The sequence below is a fragment of the Mustelus asterias genome, chromosome 7 (assembly GCF_964213995.1).
Source record: "Mustelus asterias chromosome 7, sMusAst1.hap1.1, whole genome shotgun sequence".
In the NCBI taxonomy this organism is placed as follows: domain Eukaryota; kingdom Metazoa; phylum Chordata; class Chondrichthyes; order Carcharhiniformes; family Triakidae; genus Mustelus; species Mustelus asterias.
The window spans coordinates 140431598-140449876 of NC_135807.1; the positions used below are offsets into that span (position 1 = coordinate 140431598).

The following is an 18279-nucleotide window of genomic DNA, read 5'->3' on the forward strand; positions in this document are numbered from 1 at the left end:
CGCTCCAGTGAGAACAAACCAAGTTTCTCCAACCTCTCCTCATAGCTAATGCCCTCCATACCAGGCAAAATCCTGGTAAATCTTTTCTGTACCCTCTCCAAAGCCTCCACATCCTTCTGGTAGTGTGGCGACCAGAATTGAACACTATATTCCAAGTGCCACTATATTCACAAGATCGTGGTTGATCTGATTGTAACTTCGACTCTACGTTCCCGCCTACTCCTGATAACCTTTCAGCCTCTTGCTTATCAAGAATCTATCTACCTCTGCCTTAAAAAATATCCAACTACTTTGCTTCCACTGCCTTTTGAGGAAGAGTGTTCCACAGACTCTCAACTGTCAGAGAAAAAAATTGTCCTCGTCTCTGTCCTAAATGGGTGACCTCTTCTTTTTAAACACTGGACCCTGGTTCTTGATTTTCCCACAAGACGAAACATCCTCTTCACATTGACCCTGCCAAGACTTGTCAGGATCAAGTCGCCTCTTACTCTTCTAAACTTGAGCAGATACAAGCTGTACTTGCATGCTAACCTTTGGCGATTCATGCACAAAGACACCCAGATTCCTCTACATCTCAGAGCTCTTAAACCTCTCACCATTTAGATAATATGCTTTCTTTAATAAAAACCCTGCCAGAATGGATGATTTCCCACTTTCCCACATTATACTCCATTTGCCAGATCTTTGCCCATTCACTTAACCTATCCTTGTGTCCTTTTCCCATTTTAGTATCCTACTTTTCTTTGTGTCATTAGCAAATTGATCAGAACATTGAATACGGGAATTGGGATGTCTTGTTGAAGTTGTGCAAGACATTGGTAAGGCCACATTTGGAATATTGTGTAACAGTTCTGGTCAATCTATTATAGAAAGGATGTTATTAAACTAGAAAGAATACAGAAAGATTTACTAGGATGCTACTGGGACTTGATGGTTTGAGTTATAAGGAGAGGCTGGATAGACTGGGACTTTTTTCCCTGGAGCATAGGAGGCTGAGGGGTGATCTTATAGAGATCTATAAAATAAAAAGGGGCATAGATAGGTAGATAGTCAATATCTTTTCCCAAAGGTAGGGGAGTCTAAAACTAGGGGGCATAGGTTTAAGGTGAGAGGGGAGATGTACAAAAGGGTCCAGAAGGGCAATTTTTTCACAGAGGGTGGTGAGTGTCTGGAACGAGTTGCTAGAGGCAGTATTAGAAGCAGGTATAATTTTGTCTTTTAAAAAGCAGTTAGACAGTTACATGGGTAAGATGGGTATAGAGGGCCAAATGTGGGCAATTGGGACTAGCTTAATGGTAAAAACTGGGCAGCATGGACAAGTTGGGCCGAAGGGCCAGTTTCCATACTGTAAACCTCTATGACTAAATTTAGCAACCATATCTTGGTCCCTTCATCCAATCATTGATATAAATGTAAAATGTTGAAACCCCAGCACTGATCCCTGTAGCACGCCACTTGAAGTCCTAGAGTGGGATTGAACCCATGATGAGGCACAGGCAAGATGTTACTAACTGAAGCAAGCTGGCTCCCTGCTACTAAATCTCACATTCTCCCCTGTAACTCCTGCGGATAATTTTAACAGAGCATCTGGTGACAGAAAAATGTGAACTCACTTGGGAACTCAAATCAGATGGTGTCCTGAACTTTGTGGAAACATGCTGTGGTAGGGAAGTTGTAATGTAGCCGAATTGTCAAACTGTCTCTATGTTTAGACCTAGAATTTATTTTCCTTGAAAAATATGACTTGGGAGGAGATTTAGACATGGAAATGTGACAGGAAGTTGATTATAATTCCCAGCCTTGCCTTAGTCATAGAGATCCACAGCACAGAAAAGGCCTTTCAGCCCATCAGGTCTGCGCTGGTCAAAAATAGCCACCTAACTATTCTAATCCCATTCTCCAGCACTAGGCCCATAGCCTTGTGTGCCTTGACATCACAAGTGCACATCTAAACATTTTTTAAATGTTATGAGGATCTCTGTCTCCACCAGCCTTTCAGGCAGTGAGTTCCAGACTCTCACCACCCTCTGGGCGAAAAAGTTTTTCCTCGCATCTCCTCCAAACCACATGCCCTTTACTTTAAATCTGTGCCCCCAGGTCATTGATCCCTCCACCAGGGGGAAAAGTTTCTTCCTGTCTATCTATGCCCCTCATAATTTTATACATCTCAATTATGTCCTCTCTCAGTCTCCTCCGTACCAAGAGAAACAACCCCAGTCTATCAATCTCTCTTCACAACTAAAACTGTCCAGTGCAGGCAACATCCTGGTAACTCTCCTCTGCACCCTTTCCAGTGCTATCACATCCTTCCTAAAATGTGGATTCCAGAACTGCACATGATACTTTAGCTGTGGCATAACCAAGGTTTTATATAATCCCAGCATAACCTCCCTGCTCTTAAACTCCATGCCTCGGCTAATAAAGGCCTTATAAAATCAGCTTTAATTCTGTCAGAAATCTTTATTTTACACTGACTTTGGGAATATGATACAAGCTGCTATTGCCTCCAGTAACTTGCCAATGATAAGATTTCCTTGAGATGTGTAAAATTGCATTATTTTAATTTACTCTGTTGGGTAGGGTGTTAAAACTGTTTCCTGGATTAGTAAGGACTGGAATCAATAACAGACGTGCTCAGCAATAAGTGAATACTAGTCTGGAAGTACAGTGTCATGAATTTAAAATGAAGTTTACTAGTATCTCAATATGAGTTAGCATGCTAAATTTCTGTTATGGAACTGGGTCAGCTGTGGCTGATATTTAACTGCGTGAATAGAGATTTATTTTGATTGCTGTGCAGTGACCAGTCTATAATTCAATGAATTCAAAGTTGACTTGCTTCAGTAAATTGTCACAACTGCTTCATAAGCTGCATTCTTGAATAACGAATGTTGACTCCCCACTGCTGCTACCTCATTTGACTGCTCCCTGAAATGAATGGATTCTGCAAGTTTATTGTATACAAGGAATGAAGCAATATGTAATATTTGTGTGTCTGTCGAGTGCTCTCATACTCATGATAAATACCCCTCTGCCTCACAGATGCCAGAATTCCAGAAAAAAAATGTCCACATTAAGGACCCTGAGAGAGTGGAAGAAATCATATGTGGTCTTATCAAAGGAGGAGCTTCCAAACTTCAGGTAGGCACTGTCTACAATGTATGGTGATATTGAGGGAGTCTGGGGACAAAGCTGCAAAGTTTAATTTTGCTTTTCAGATGGATGTTTGTTAAATTTCTGTGGTATTTTTTAGATTATAGTGCATTTCGAATAGATATTAGTTAATGCCACTTGGAGAGAGTTCAGTACAGGGTCTGGCTTGCCTAGAAGCCAGTCTCCAAGTTCACTTTTTACTGCTTCTGTCATGTTAATCGTTTTAAGTTCTGTTCAGTAAAAGAAAACCATTTTAAAACTTGTACCAGTGCTGCCCTCGTCTATTCAAATGAATAAATGGACCCAAGAGTGACCAAGACGGGGAACTGAATATTCAAGATTTGACATTTAGCAAGGACAGGCAACAAGGAAATGGGGTGGTGTTGTGCTGATAATAGGTAGAATCTTGGAATCCCTACAGTACAGAAGGAGGCCATTCAGTCCATGGAGTCTGCACCGACCACAATCCTATCCAGGTCCTTTCTCCATAACCCCATGCATTTACCCTAGCTAGTCCCCCGACACTAAGGAGTAATTTAGCATAGCCAATCCACATACCTGCACATCTTTGGAGTGTGGGAGGAAACTGGAGCACCCGGAGGAAACTCGCACAGACATGGGGAGAACATGCAAACTCTACACAGACAGTGACTCAAGCCAGGAATCGAACCTAGGTCCCTGACACTGTGAGGCAACAGTGCTAACCACTGTGCCATCGTGTATAAAATCAATACATTAGTCAGGGAGAATCTTTTCGACAAATTTTAAATGGGGAATAGAGAAATGGCAGAGAAGCTAAATGATTACTTTCTGTCTGCACCAAAGAAAGTATAAGAAATCTCCCAGAATTCGAGATCCAGGGGATGAGGGAGAATAAGGAATTGAAGAAAATTAGTATTGGCAAAAAGGTTGCATTGGAGAAATTAATGGGACTGAAAATTTAAGTCCCTGGGATCTGAATTCTACACCCCGAGAGTGTTGAAAGAGATAGCAATGGAGACAATGGATGCATTGGTGATCATCTTCCAAAATTCTATGGATTCTGGAATGGTTTCTGAAAATTGGAAGACGGCAAATGTCACTCCACTATTTAAGAAGGGAGGGAGAAAGAAAATGAGGAACTACAGACCTGTTAGACATCCATCTGGTTCAGTGGCACAGTGGTCAGCGCTGTTGCCTCACAGATCCAGAGACCCAGGTTTGATTCTGTGCCTGCGTGGGTTTCCTCCGAATGCTCCAGTTTCCTCCCACAGTCCAAAGATATGTAGGTTAGATGGATAAATGCAAGGGATTATGGGGATAAGGCAGAGGGAGGGACTGGATGTAAAATTAAAGCGCATGGGATTGGGGATAATATATTGGCATGCAGTAAGAACTGGCACGCAGACAGGAAACAGGATAGGAATAAATGAATCCTTTTCGAAGTGGCAGGCAGTGACTAGTACCCTCAGGGATCAGTGTCTGGGCCCCAGCTATTCCCAATATACATCAATGATTTTGTTTGAAGTTTGCTAATGACACGAAACTTGGTAGGAATGTGAGTGATGAGGAGGATATTAAGAGGCTTCAAGGTAATTTAGACAAGGTGGATGTGTGGGCAAATACGTGGCAGATGCAGTATAACATGGGGTGGCACAGTGGTTAGCACTGCTGCCTCACAGCGGCAGAGACCCAAATTCAATTCTGGCCATGGGTCACTGTCTGTGTGGAGTTTGCACATTCTCCCCGTGTCTACATGGGTTTCCTCCGGGTGCTCCGGTTTCCTCCCACACTCCAAAGATGTGTAGGTTAGGTTGATTGGACATGCTAAATTTACCTTAGTGTCAGGGGACTTGCAGGGTAAATACATGGGGTTATGAAGATAGATCCTGGGTGGAATTGTGGTCAGTGCAGACTTGATGGGTTGAATGGCCTCTTTCTGTACTGTACGGATTCTATGATTCTAACATGGATAAATGTGAAGTTTTCTACTTTGGACAGAGAAGCAGCATTATTTAGTGGTGATGAATTGGTGTACAATGGGACCTCGGTGTCCTAGTACACTAGTCATTGAAAGCAAGCATGCAGGTGCAGCGAGCAGTTAGGAAGGCGGATGGCCTTCATTGCAAGAGGACTCGAGTACAGGAGCAAAGATGGCTTACAGGCTGTACAGACCTTGATGAGACCACACCCAGGGTATTGTGTGCATTTTGTTTTCCTTGTCGAAAAGGATATACTTGCCATAGAGGGAGTGCAGCAAAGGTTCACCAGATTGATTCCTGGGATGGCAGGATTGTCATATGAGGAGAGATTGGGTTGATAGGGCCTGTATTCATTGAAACTTAGAAGAATGAGAGGGGTTCTCATTGAAACATAAGATTCTGACAGGGCTGAACAGGCTGGGCGCAGTGATGTTGTTTCTTCTGGTTGGAGTGTCTTGAACAAGGGGTTACAGTCTCAGGCCATTTGGGACTGAGAAGAGAAGAAATTTCTTCACTCGGAGGTTGTTGAACCTGTAGAATTCTCTACCACAGAAATCTGTGGAGGCCAAATCATTGAATCTATTGAAGAAGATTAAGGGGAGAGCACTGGAGTATGGCATCGAGATAGAGGATCAGCCACGATCATGTTGAATGGTGGAGGAGGCTTGAAGGGCCGAATGGCCTGCTCCTATTTTTTATGTTTCTGAGGCACAGGAAATGGCAATGGCTGAAGAAGTCATACAGACTCAAACGCTGTTTCCCTCTCCACAATTGCTGCCAAACCTGCTGAGTTTTTAAAGCATTTTTTTTGTTAGAGGGAGAAACCTACTTGCCTACTTGGTTCTCACCAATCTGCCCATTGCAGAGGCATTGTCCATGGCAGCATTGGTAGGCATGACTACCGTATGGTCCGCATGGAGATAAAGCCCCCCCCTTCACATGGAGGATACCCTCCATCGTGTCCTGTGGCACTACCACCATACTAAATAGGGTAGACCTTGAACAGATATAGCAACTCAAGACTGGGCATCCAGGAGGTGCTGTGGGCTATCAGCAGCGGCAGAACCGTACTCGACCACAATCTGTAATCTCTTAGCCCTCAACCATTACATCAAACTGGAGGATCAACCCTGGTTCAATGTTTACCTAGGCCGATTCCCCTGCCCCATCCCTGTAACCTTGTGCATTTAACATGGCTAATCCACATAACCCACATATTTTTGGACTCTAAGGGGCAATTTAGCATGGCCAATCCACCTAACCTGCACATTTTTGGAGTGTGGGAGGAAACACACGCAGACACGGGGAGAACGTGCAAAATCCACACAGTCACCCGAAGCCGGAATCAAACCCGGATCCCTGGTGCGGTGAGACAGCAGTGCTAACCGCTTCCTCAATGGATAATCTCCCAGTTTGTAGGTCTGAGGGGGGGGGGAGCTCATTTTGTCTGATGAAAAATGTGCACCCGATGATGTGCAGTCGTCACTGAAGGAAGCAGATTCCACATTTAATCAACAGCTTGTGTCTGGAGATTTGCAGCAGAGAGATAAAGGGGAATAGATTGGAATCAGCTGGACATGGCTGTGGGACTTTAATAAGGAGAAACAGTATTCACTGGCTGGAGGGTTAATGACCAAAGAACACAGATTTAAGACAATTGGTAAAGGAGCCAGAGGGGAAATGAGAATTTATTTTTAAGCATTAAATCATGATCTGAAATGCACAACCTGAAAGAGCAGGTTCAATAGTAACTTTAAAAGTGAATTGGTTAATACTCAGAAAGGAGAAATTAGAGGCCTATGGGCAAAAAGCTGAGAAAAATACATTGGGCCAAATGTTTGTATGATTCTGACAGTATGTGAAGCACCATTTAATTAGTGTCAGATATTTGCACTCCATGTATAAAATATCAAAGTTTAACTATAATATTGTTACAAATACACATTTAGCAAATTAGGTTAGTGAAGCAGATTACCAAAGTACAATTTGTTTCTAAGTGTATGTTGTAATTTTAGTTATGAAAACTTTGTGGTATTGCATTTAGTTTCACAATAACTTCTGCAGAATTGCAACACAAGCATGTTGTGTGGGCATATTCCTTCCTTTTGTATTTGTGCCATTTAGGTTCATATGGGGACCAGATATAAATTAATCAATTAGTCATTCATTTGCATTTAAGACAAGCTGCTGATTCTGGTGTTCTGATTCACAGTTTAGCCACTGATGAGACAAAACTGTAAAGAACAGCCCTTTCCATTCTCCCAGACTCATATTAAAACATAAGAAATATACATGCAAATAAAATTGACGTACTTTGGGTTCAAGTCCTTCACTGTTGCTGGTTTAATGTCCTGGGACACCTTCCATTACAGCACTGAGCATCACATGGACTGCAGCAGTTCTAGAAGGCATGTCACCAACACCTTCTCGAGGGTAATTAGGGATGGGCAATAAATGCTGGCCAGCCAGTGATGATGATCACATCCCATGAATGAATTTTTAAAAAGCGATGGATCGACAAAGGTCTGGGATAGCATCACGTGACCGAGGTGATCTAATACACTAGAATATCCAATTTGTTTACATTACAACAATTTACGTACTTCAAAATGTGCTTCATTGGCTGTAAGGTGCTTTGAGACATCCAGTAGAATAATGAAAAGTGTTATATCTTTTTTATAACATGGACTAATTGGTAAAAAGTGACCTGTTTTTAATGCACTGTGAAAAATGTATGTTTGCAGCAGTTTCCAATACTAACTGTCTTATTATGCTCTTAATGTTTGGCAGATAATCACAGATTTTGATATGACACTAAGCAAGTTCTTCCACAATGGGAAAAGATGTCCAACCTGTCACAGTAGGTATTTTATAATCCCAAATTCTGTGACCAGTTGAATTGGTGCCTTCACATTGCTGGGAAACAGAAGATTGTGCTCACAAAGCTCAAACTTGTCATCTCCACTCTGAGCTTATATTAAACTGCCATTTCTGCCATACTTTTGGCTCATTTTCAAAATGGGTTTAATGCTTGTTTCATTGGGATTTTTAAGTTGCTGAGGGGTTGGCCAGGCCATTCTGGGACCAACCCGCAAAATAAGCTCCAGTTTGACAGTTTCTATCAAAGGTCATGGGGTGAAAGCAGGATTAGGCTATGGAGTTGGATGATCAGCCATGATCGTAATAAATGGCGGAGCAGGCTCAAAGGACCAAATGGCCTCCTGCTCCTATCTTCTATGTTTCTATGACAGCTGACAACTGCCAGGAAGCAGCAGATTGATTGTCCTTTTTCATCCTCTGTTCAAATGTTCTACATCGAGTTTCCATCTGTGATGTCTACCCCATTTTAATTTTAATGAGATTGTTCCATTAATGTGACACTTTATGACTCTACTACTGGTGACATTGGGCAGATTTAGCACCTTCCTACTATTTTTCATTCAGAATTTGTTAACTGTAGTGGTCCTATTGCTCTGCCAAGAACAGCAAGCTGAGCACAAGTTGTCACAAACCTCCTTGGTCTGAATGACTGTGCGCACTGCTATGATTTATACGTATTAAGTTACAATATTGGTTGTCTGTGATCTTTGATGGTAACTAACTTTCCGAGCCATGTATACAGAATAGAATATTACCAACCCCAAAACAAAAGCACAATATTCTGGCTGCTGGAAATAAAAACAAAGACTCTGCAGTTCTGGCAGCATCTGTGGAGAGAGAAACAGAATTAACATTTCAAGTCTAATATAACTTCTTTGGAAGCATTAATCCTATACAGCTATTCCAAACAGCCAGACTAAAACCAGAAACTACACAACTGATTTTTGATGCCTATGCTTGAGCATTAATTTTATTCCTTCTACTTTTTATTCTGACAGATATCATTGACAACTGCAAGTTAATCTCAGAAGACTGTAAGAAAAAGGTATTTGTTTCAACGGCAAAAACTTAATTTTCTTTTGTGTCATGCTTTCATTTTTCATTTGTACTTTTCTTGTAGTTATTCCAGATTAGGAATAAGTACTACCCAATTGAAATTGATCCAACTATTAATGTTGAGGAGAAGTACCCTTTCATGGTTGAATGGTAAGTCCTTAACATACTCTTTTATATAAATGTTGAATCTGGAAAAAAAAGGTGTCTTCATCCAATAGGTGCCTTGCACAAGGATGAGAGTGCACATAGAAATAAATAAGTACAATCTGATAGCCATTGTGGAGACATGGCTGCCGGAGGACATGGGTTGGGACCTGAATATTGATGAGCATTGGATGTTTAGCAAGGACAGGAAGTGAGGAAACAAGTGGAGGATTAGCACAATAGAGAAGAATGACCAAAATTCAGGAAACTGGAATGTGGAGGCAATTTGGGTGGAAATGATAATGGCAAGAAGTCACTTATGGGAGTCATGTACAGCCCCCTAACAGTCATCACACGGTAGGGTGGGGCAGAAAGGTACAAATAATTGGAGCTTGTCAGAAAGCCATACCAATAATCTTAGGAGGTTTTAATCTACATATAGACTGGAAAGGTCAGGTGGGCAAAAGGAGGGCCTAGATGAGGAGTTCATAGAGTGCTTCTGGGGTAGTTTCTTAGAATAGCATGTTCTGTTGCCAACCAGAGAGCAGACTGTGAGACCACTAGACGGAGGAGCGGCAGTAGGCCATTTAACCCATGAAGTCTGCTCCACATTCACGATCCATCTCATGTGATAATCCTCTCCTCCACTCTCTTGCCTTATTCTCATAACCCTTGATTCCCTTACAGATTAAAAATCTGTCTATCTCAGCCTTGAATGTACTTATCAACCCAGCCTATATAGCCCTCTTCGATAATGACTTCCACAGATTTCCTACCCTCTGAGAGAAGAAATTTCTCCCCATCTCTGGCTTAAATGGGTGCAGTAAGAAGTCTCACAACTCCAGGTTAAAGTCCAACAGGTTTATTTGGTAGCAAATACCATAAATAAATGGGCGACCATGAGATGATGCGCTCTAGTCCTCGACTGTCCTCTAAGAGGAACCAACCTCTGAACACCTACCCTGTCAAACCCCCTGAGAATCATATATGTCTCAGTAAGGTGATCTATCATTCTTCTAAACTCCAATGAGCACAGGCCCAACCTACTCAACCTCTTCTCATAAGCAAATCCCTTCATTCCTGAGGTCAACCTAGAGAACCTTCTCTGGACTGCCTCCAATGCCAGTGTATATTTCCTTAGATAAAGGGACCAAAACTGTTCACAGTATTCCAGGTGTGGTCTGACTAGTGCCTTGTATAGCTTTAGCAAGACTTCCCTATTTTTATACTCCATTCCCTTTGAAATAAAGGCCAACATTCCATTTGCCTTCCCTATTATGAACTTGCATGCTTTTCTTTTGTAATTTATGCACAAGGACCCGCAGATTCCTCCGAGCTGCAGTTTTCTGCAGTCTTTCTCCATTTAAATAATATTCAATTCCTTTATTCTTACTAGCAAAGTACATAGCTTCACATTTTCCTACATTATATTTCATCTGCCAGGTTTTGCCCGCTCACCTAACCTGTCTATATCCCTCTGTAAACTCTTTGTGTCAACCTCACCACTTGAGGATGAGGGAGCGCGGGTTCTGCTTGAGGGAGAGCGGGGTAGAGCATGGCCTGTGAGAGGGAGGGAGAGCAGGGAAAGTGGGATTAGGCTGGGTAGATAAGTTTTCATGTTGTGGAGATGCCGGCGTTGGACTGGGGTAAACACAGTAAGAAGTTTAACAACACCAGGTTAAAGTCCAACAGGTTTATTTGGTAGCAAAAGCCACTAGCTTTCGGAACAGGCTGTCCCTTTGTCAGGTGGAGTGGAGAAATGCTCACAAACAGAGCACACAGAGACACAAACTCAATTTACAGAATAATGATTGGAATGCAGTCTAAAGACTTTAACCTGGTGTTGTTAAACTTCTTACTATAGATAAGTTTTCTGCAGGTATGTTGGGGTAAGTGGCCTTTTTCTGTGTTGTAAACTTTCAAAAACAAAACCTAAATTATAATTTTGTTAATGATGGAAATCCCTTCCATTTAAAAATTTTCTTGTGCCCTTTAACTCTGAAAATCTCTGTTTAACATACTGATTTGAAATCGGTGTTGTAGACATTCACCAGTCGTTGAACTTACAACTTTGTATAGTACGAAATATGCTCCAAGTCAAAGACAGTGCAAGTTCCTAGATCAATTCTTTATGGAATGAAGGGTGAAGCCAGTTTTAAAAGATTTTTTAAAAATAGTCGGCTCAAAGACTCGCTAGCGAACGTTTCGTTATTTAACAATTCCGTTTTTGATAACTATCTCTACAATGAGATAAAAGGAATTCCTTCTGAAGTTCTCCAAGTTTGTGTTTCTTGTATGTACTAACAGCTTTCAAAATAAAAACTCTCTTGTACAGGTGGACAAAATCTCACAATTTACTGATTGAACAAGGTATTGAGAAAGGGAATCTGGCTGCAGTGGTGAGGGAATCTGACGTGATGCTGAGGTACTGCAGGGGTTTCAGATGAGGTGGAGGGTGCAGTCCATGATTGGCACAGAAAGGTGCAGCTACATAAGCAATTAATTCTAACATTGCATCTTGTGAATGTATTATTGCCTGTAGCAAGTATTTAGAATATTAAATGCATGAATACTCAGTGGAGTGCTGCAGCATTATGTTGTTCTACTTAAATATTCCGTTCAGGCTTTTTAGGGACTTGTTACGATAAAAATGGGTGGAGATGACAGTTCAGGTGTGTCAGTTGATACGACAGTATTAGCACTTCATATATAATCAATTCACACATTTCTAAGTGTATTTTCAATGCCTGCCAATATGGTTTGTTACCTCACACAATTATTTTAAAATTACTTAAATCTGAAATGTGGAATATTTATCTCCATTCTGCAGAAATGGAGCGTGACCCTCAGTTGAAGTTGTTCACCGTGTAACAGCTGCTGGGTTTGATTGGAAAGTCACTGCAGTTTGTGCTGCACAGTTCTCGGCCATTGTGAAACCTGAGACGGTCCAGGTTCACTGTTTAATCTTTGGTAAAAATTAGACCTCCGGATATCCCAGATTCATGATATTTTATGGTGAAATAGTAAAAAGAAATTCGTGCCCAGATACCGAGGTCACAGGCTGCATAAAAAGCATTTGTATGGTTACTAATGAGAGAAGTCACAACTTAATGCATCATCATTTTGAGGAGTTGTGTGAAAACTGTGGATCCCCATAAAGGTTAGTTATGATACTGTGGTTTCTGAAAACAAATGTCCACATTTAGTTGAATTTTGTAACTTGAAATATGTTGCCCAATTCCAGAGATGGTTATGAGCTGTTCTTCGATAAGTTGAATGAACACAACATCCCAGTATTCATATTCTCTGCTGGAATTGGTGATGTCCTGGAGGAGATTATTTCTCAGGCTGGTGTATTTCACTCCAATGTGAAGGTCATCTCCAACTTCATGGACTTTGATGAGAAGGTGAGTTAGCTATCGTAATGTTCAATTCTCTGTGTTCTAGGATTATTTGCAACATTAGGAACGGTCATGAAAGTCAAACTTATCTTAACGGTGGGAGTAGAGGTTGGGAACTTCAACTCCCGACAGATCTCGGAGCTTCTGTGCCTGTGGAGACCAGGGGGTGGGTTATATGTGTCCAGTTCTCCATTTCTTTTGTTCTTTGGGCCCAGCACGTCTTACAAGAAGAAAAATGGCATGAAAACCGGGTCATGTGACTTGGATTGGAGTGCCATTGGAAGACTAGTGTCTCAGGCAAGGGAGACGGGACAGGGAAAAATCCCAAAAGAAGAGTTCCAGTGAGGGAACGAGGACAGGAAAGAATCCCAGTTCAGTTTTTTAAAAAAGAGGAGCAAGAAAAGGAGGCGTCCATTCGGTAGAGTACTTTAGGCCATTGGAACAAAGGCACTCCTTTGGAGCAGCAATCTCAGCGGCCGAAGATCTGATGTTGTGCTGACGAGTTGGTGCTCAAATGCATATTCTGGAATGCAGGAGAAAGGAATCTCAGGAGAGAAAATTAAAACCCTGCGAGGTTGGCCATGGTTGGTAACTCCATGCTACAGGCTGTTGGCAAAGGTGCCCCTTTGAAGTAGTAGTATTCTGCTTGGCATAGCTGGAAAGCAGAAATTGTGCTTGTGAGTTGGTGATTAAATGTCTCGGGAATCCAGGAGAACAAATCTCAGGAGGTGAGATTGAAACTCCCTGCAATGACCCGGGGTGAGAGGGGGAGGGGGAAGGTGGGGAGAGGAAGGAGGGAGAGAGGGGAGGTGGGGAGCGGGGAAGCTGGGAGGGGGGAGAGAAGGGGGATGGGGAGGAGGAGGGGAGAGGAGTAGGGGGAGGAGGAGGAGGGGGGAGGAGAATGGAGGGGTCGGGGGGAGGAGGGTGGGGGGGTAGGGGGGAGGAGGGGGAGGGGGAGGAGGGTGGGGGGGAGGGGGGAGGGGGAGGAGGGTGGGGGGGAGGGGGGCGGGGGGGAGGGGGGCGGGGGGGAGGGGCGGAAGGGGGGAGGGTGAGGGGGGGAAGCGGGGGAGGGGGAAAGGGGTGGCGGGATCGAAGGGAGGAGCGGGGAGGATGGGGGGGGGGGGGAGAAGATCGGGGAGGGGGGGAGCATTGTTGGTGCCACCCAAGTTGGAATGACTTTGGAAAGGATTCCCAGGTTGGACTTCCAAGGTGGTGAAGAAAGGGAGTTTCAGTGGGATTAGTTTACTCAGTGTTACTGACATCTGTTGGATTGTTGAACAATCCATGGACTCTGTCTTGGTCACATCTGCCACTTATTGTATAGTGCGGTGTTCTTGACCAGAGTTTGCTTGTTAATTCACAAGTATCTCATATTAAACCTGAATGTTAGAACATAAGCTAGATATTGTAAATTGCTTTAATCTATCTGACCTTTTAACGTTTATTTTAGTTTGTTCAAAATCCGTGGAATCTTGTGGCTTTATTCAACAAGCAAATCTTAAATCTCTCAAATTTTGTCTGTTTTAACCAAAAATATTTTTGGTCCCTAACTGGATCGTACCAACAACTTGGGGGCCTGGCCAAGGATCATAAAATTACACCGTGACCAAACTTGATCATGTCTTTTTTATATAGCCCCTGTGAAAGTTGTTTAACCGTGATTTGCTGGGCCACATTTTAAAACAGTCATAGTTATTTTTAATAGGTGGAAAACAGTTTATGATCAAAATAAGTCACCCTACATATTATGACCTCATGCTTTGAACTGAAAACGATAACCTGCCAATGAGATAACTAAAATATTTTTTATTTAAGGGTGTTCTAAAAGGCTTTAAAGGTGAACTCATCCATGTTTACAATAAACATGATGGAGCTTTAAGGAACTCTGAGTACTTCAACCACCTGAAGGAGAATTGTAACATCATCCTTCTGGGAGATTCATTGGGAGACTTGAGTATGGCAGATGGTGTTCAAAATGTTGACAGCATTCTCAAGATTGGATTCTTAAATGATAAAGTAAGAGATTTTATGACTAGTTATTAAGTTTTCAGTTCTAACTAGGGTCCATGGACCATCCCATGTTTGTGTTATTTTCATCAAGTGAGCAGATAGGAACATTCACTATCAGAATAAATCGGCAGAGCCACAGTGAACCGCCACGTTTATCAATATTTGAGTTTCTTGAAATTGAGCCTCTTTGTTTATTCTGCAGTATTTTAGTAATGTTCTGAAGTGGCATTGCTAGCCATGATTTAATGTAATATGCAGTTGTATATCAGCAATAGTCACTGGCTGTGGCACTGCAGTTTACTCTGGCCCCAGAACCATTTTGACCTACTGGCCAATATTGTTTGGATGGCTTGTTCTAAAATTGGCAAATGAAAAGTTGGGCTGATACAATCTGACAGCTCAATATGCAGGGCAATCTGCAGGAAGAGACTTATAAACTTGCAGAATTGTATATATTTCATTGGTGTGCTTTACTGAAACTGACAAAGATGAATATGCACATAAAATTTCAGATTTCTGTTTATCAGCCATTCTCCATTTTGGTGCTGGGTATTTCTATCTCTAAAGAATAAATATAAATTAATTCATTATCCAGCAAACATACTGCAATCTGTCTAAGATGCTTTGTACTCGAGCTTTTAATTAACTTGTAATTAATTACATGGCAAACAAATCAATGTTTTTTCTCAAGATTAAGTTTAAGTTTATTTGTTAGTGTCACAGGTAGACTTACATTAACACTGCAATGAAGTTAACTGTGAAAATTAGCACTATTCATTGCTCGCTACATCACACCTAGCATGCCAGAATCAGATAAATATAATTCTAAATTTAATTTTTGTTTTTTAAATGTGCATAGGTGGAAGAATGTTTAGAAAAGTACATTGACTCCTATGATATAGTGCTGGTGAAAGAAGAGACGTTAGATCTGACCAATGCTATTCTCCAGAAGATTCTGTGATGAATACCGGAGACATCCAAGCCTGTGGGAGCTTGAAACTGAAATACTGTTCTACCTTTTTGTGATGTGTAAATGTACAGCTCCATTTATTGAAAATGCTGCACATTCTTCAACACCTGGTGCTGAAGAAAACATGTATTCTTAAAATTTGCACAAAAGTAACAATGATGTGTCCTCACGGTGAATAAAGGGAATTTTGCTTGTTCTTTATGAAGATAGGCAGTTGTACAACTAGGTCAGCCACTGACAGATTTAAACTACCTCTAGATGTAATGGTTTAAATTCTGGCTTAATATTTCAAAGCATATCCATGTGTGATGTTACTGTATATGCTGTTTAATAAGGGTTTGAATATTGTAAGCTTGGTGTACTGAATGGGCAAATTGCCTGTATATAACAAGTTCTATCCAAGAGATGAGCACTGAGGCAGTTTTTTAATATTTTGCAAACATTCTGTAGTTGTGGATAATTCTGAGCATACTTTTGGTTTATTTGGTTTAGCTTGTTTTGCCTATTGAACATTGACATCTGTATATTTAAAAATTAATGATGTACATGGAAGAAATAAGTGCGCAGTGCATTAAATTGGTGGAGAGATTTTTAACATTGGGTCTGCTGTCTTAAAGCCCTTAATTTACTGTAATAAAACTCTCCTAAATGGTTTGTTTCAATCTTTCCAGTATTGTTGAACCAGATCAATCTTGCTGAAACTACATTCAGCAATACAATTAATATTGCCGACAATACTCTGTCCATTTAAAAGAAGGGCATCAGATGAGGCCACATTCATCAATACAATTGCAATAATATCCAATAAAAATGTTTGTGAGCAGTGCTGAGTGTGGTTCACCTGATCCAATCAATTTATGATGACTCATTTGTGAAGGAATCACAACTTTAATTACCTATTAGCCAACAGCACTCTCGAAGCTTGACACCATCCAGGACAAAGCAGCCCGTTTGATTGGCACCCCATCTACAACCATGCACTCTCTCCACCACTGACTCTCAGTAGCAGCAGTGTGTACTATCTACAAGATGCAATTCACCAAAGATTCTTAGACAGCACCTTCCACACCCATGACCACTTCCATCTCGAAGGACAAGGGCAGCAGATACATTGGAACATCACCACCTTCTCAAAGGCAACTAGGGATGGGCAATAAAAGCTGGCCAGTTAGCAGCAACCATGTCCCATGAAAGAATTTTTAAAAAGCCATTCACTCCAATTTGGTTTGGACTTGAAAACAAAATATCCTTGATCCCCGAAATGGGAACAACCATCTAAAGTTTTTAATCTAAAGGGATATGAAACACGTGAAGCAGCTCATTCCAGTGCAATGTGAGACCACACTTGAACTTGGTCGCTGACTAAAATTTAGTTTGCATTTAACTACAATTGACTCTTAAACTTTAAGTTTCTTTCAATTTTAGGGACAAACAAACTCGTTTCTGAAGAGCCAGCTCCGGTTAGTCAAATAGGTAGTGAGATCTGGCTTCTCAAGGCACTGGTACCTGAATCAGCTCTGTTGAATTTCAGTTTTTTATTCATTGTTACCTGGCCTGCACTTATTGTGCATCCCTAATTGTCCTTGAACTGGCATGAGTAGCATCTCAGGACTTTTTAAGAGTCAGCCACATTGCTATGTATCTAGAGTCACATGTAGGCCAGACTGGGTAAGGACGGCAGATTTCCTTCCCCAAAGGACATTCGTGAACCAGATGGGTTATAACAACAATCAACAACAGTTTTGTGGTCATTATTAGATTTTTGATTCCAGATTTTTATTGAATTCAGATTTCATCATCTGCCATGGTGGGATTCAAATCTGTGTCCCCAGAGCATTGCTGTGGGTCTGTGGATTACTAACCCAGTGACAGTGCCCCGAGTAGGTATAAGGCAGTTACTAAGTGTACGAAGCAAGTACAAATAGAGCAGCGCATGGCTGAGTGCAGCTTTGGAATTTGGTGAGTGGGTGAGGGAGGAGTTGCTGTTCTGGCCTTTTACAATAAAAGGAGTAGTCTGAAAGAATGAGCCCGGAGACCAGCAGTGAATATTATAGCTGAAGCTTCAAAGCATTCATTCTGTGAGCTGGTGGGTTTAAAGCTTTTTTATAAACAAGTAATAAGTTAAACTAGTAATGGGGAGATATAACTATTGCATTAAATTCCTAGCTTTACTAGTTCAATCACGATCTAACTACAGATATCAAATTATATTTCTCAACCTAATTGAAATAAACCAGAAAAGATAGCAAGGCAGATGATGTGTAACCGCTGTAGCATATGTGATCGCTGTAGCATATGTGATCCTAGGAACATCGGAAAAGGGAGCAGGTATAAGTCATTTGACCCATCGAGCCTGTCCTAACATTCAGCTAGATCATGGTTGATCATCTACCCCAACACCATTTTCTCACACTATCCCAATATCCCTTGATATCTAGACATGCATCAATCACTGACTTGAATATACTCAATGACTGAGCCTCTGCAACTCACTGGCGTAAAGAATTACAAAGATTTCCCACCTGCTGAGTGAATAAATTCCTCTTCATCTGAATCCTAAATGGCCTATCTCTTATTCTGATCCACAGCAAGCACTACTACACTATGTGTTGCAACTTCAACTTTGGCTCAGTTGTGCTGGAGTCAACTTTTTTTACGATGATGAATCAGGGAGGGGGAAGGTTACGTGGATGTTTTGTTCCAG

At 41.5% G+C, this 18279-nt stretch overlaps 1 protein-coding gene across 6 annotated transcripts in view; it reads left to right on the forward strand.

Moving 5' to 3' along the window:
- The window catches only part of nt5c3a (5'-nucleotidase, cytosolic IIIA), a 35232-nt gene extending 18991 nt beyond the window's left edge, over nucleotides 1-16241 (forward strand). For all 6 annotated transcript variants that reach the window (XM_078216936.1, XM_078216941.1, XM_078216937.1 and 3 more), the window contains 8 exons: nucleotides 3043-3141; nucleotides 7905-7974; nucleotides 8993-9039; nucleotides 9115-9200; nucleotides 11530-11619; nucleotides 12439-12601; nucleotides 14411-14611; nucleotides 15465-16241. In XM_078216936.1, coding sequence (XP_078073062.1) covers nucleotides 3043-3141; nucleotides 7905-7974; nucleotides 8993-9039; nucleotides 9115-9200; nucleotides 11530-11619; nucleotides 12439-12601; nucleotides 14411-14611; nucleotides 15465-15566 — 858 coding nt within the window. In that variant the 3' untranslated portion in view covers nucleotides 15567-16241. The remainder of the gene's footprint in view (nucleotides 1-3042; nucleotides 3142-7904; nucleotides 7975-8992; nucleotides 9040-9114; nucleotides 9201-11529; nucleotides 11620-12438; nucleotides 12602-14410; nucleotides 14612-15464) is intronic.
- The last annotated feature ends 2038 nt before the right edge of the window (nucleotides 16242-18279 follow it).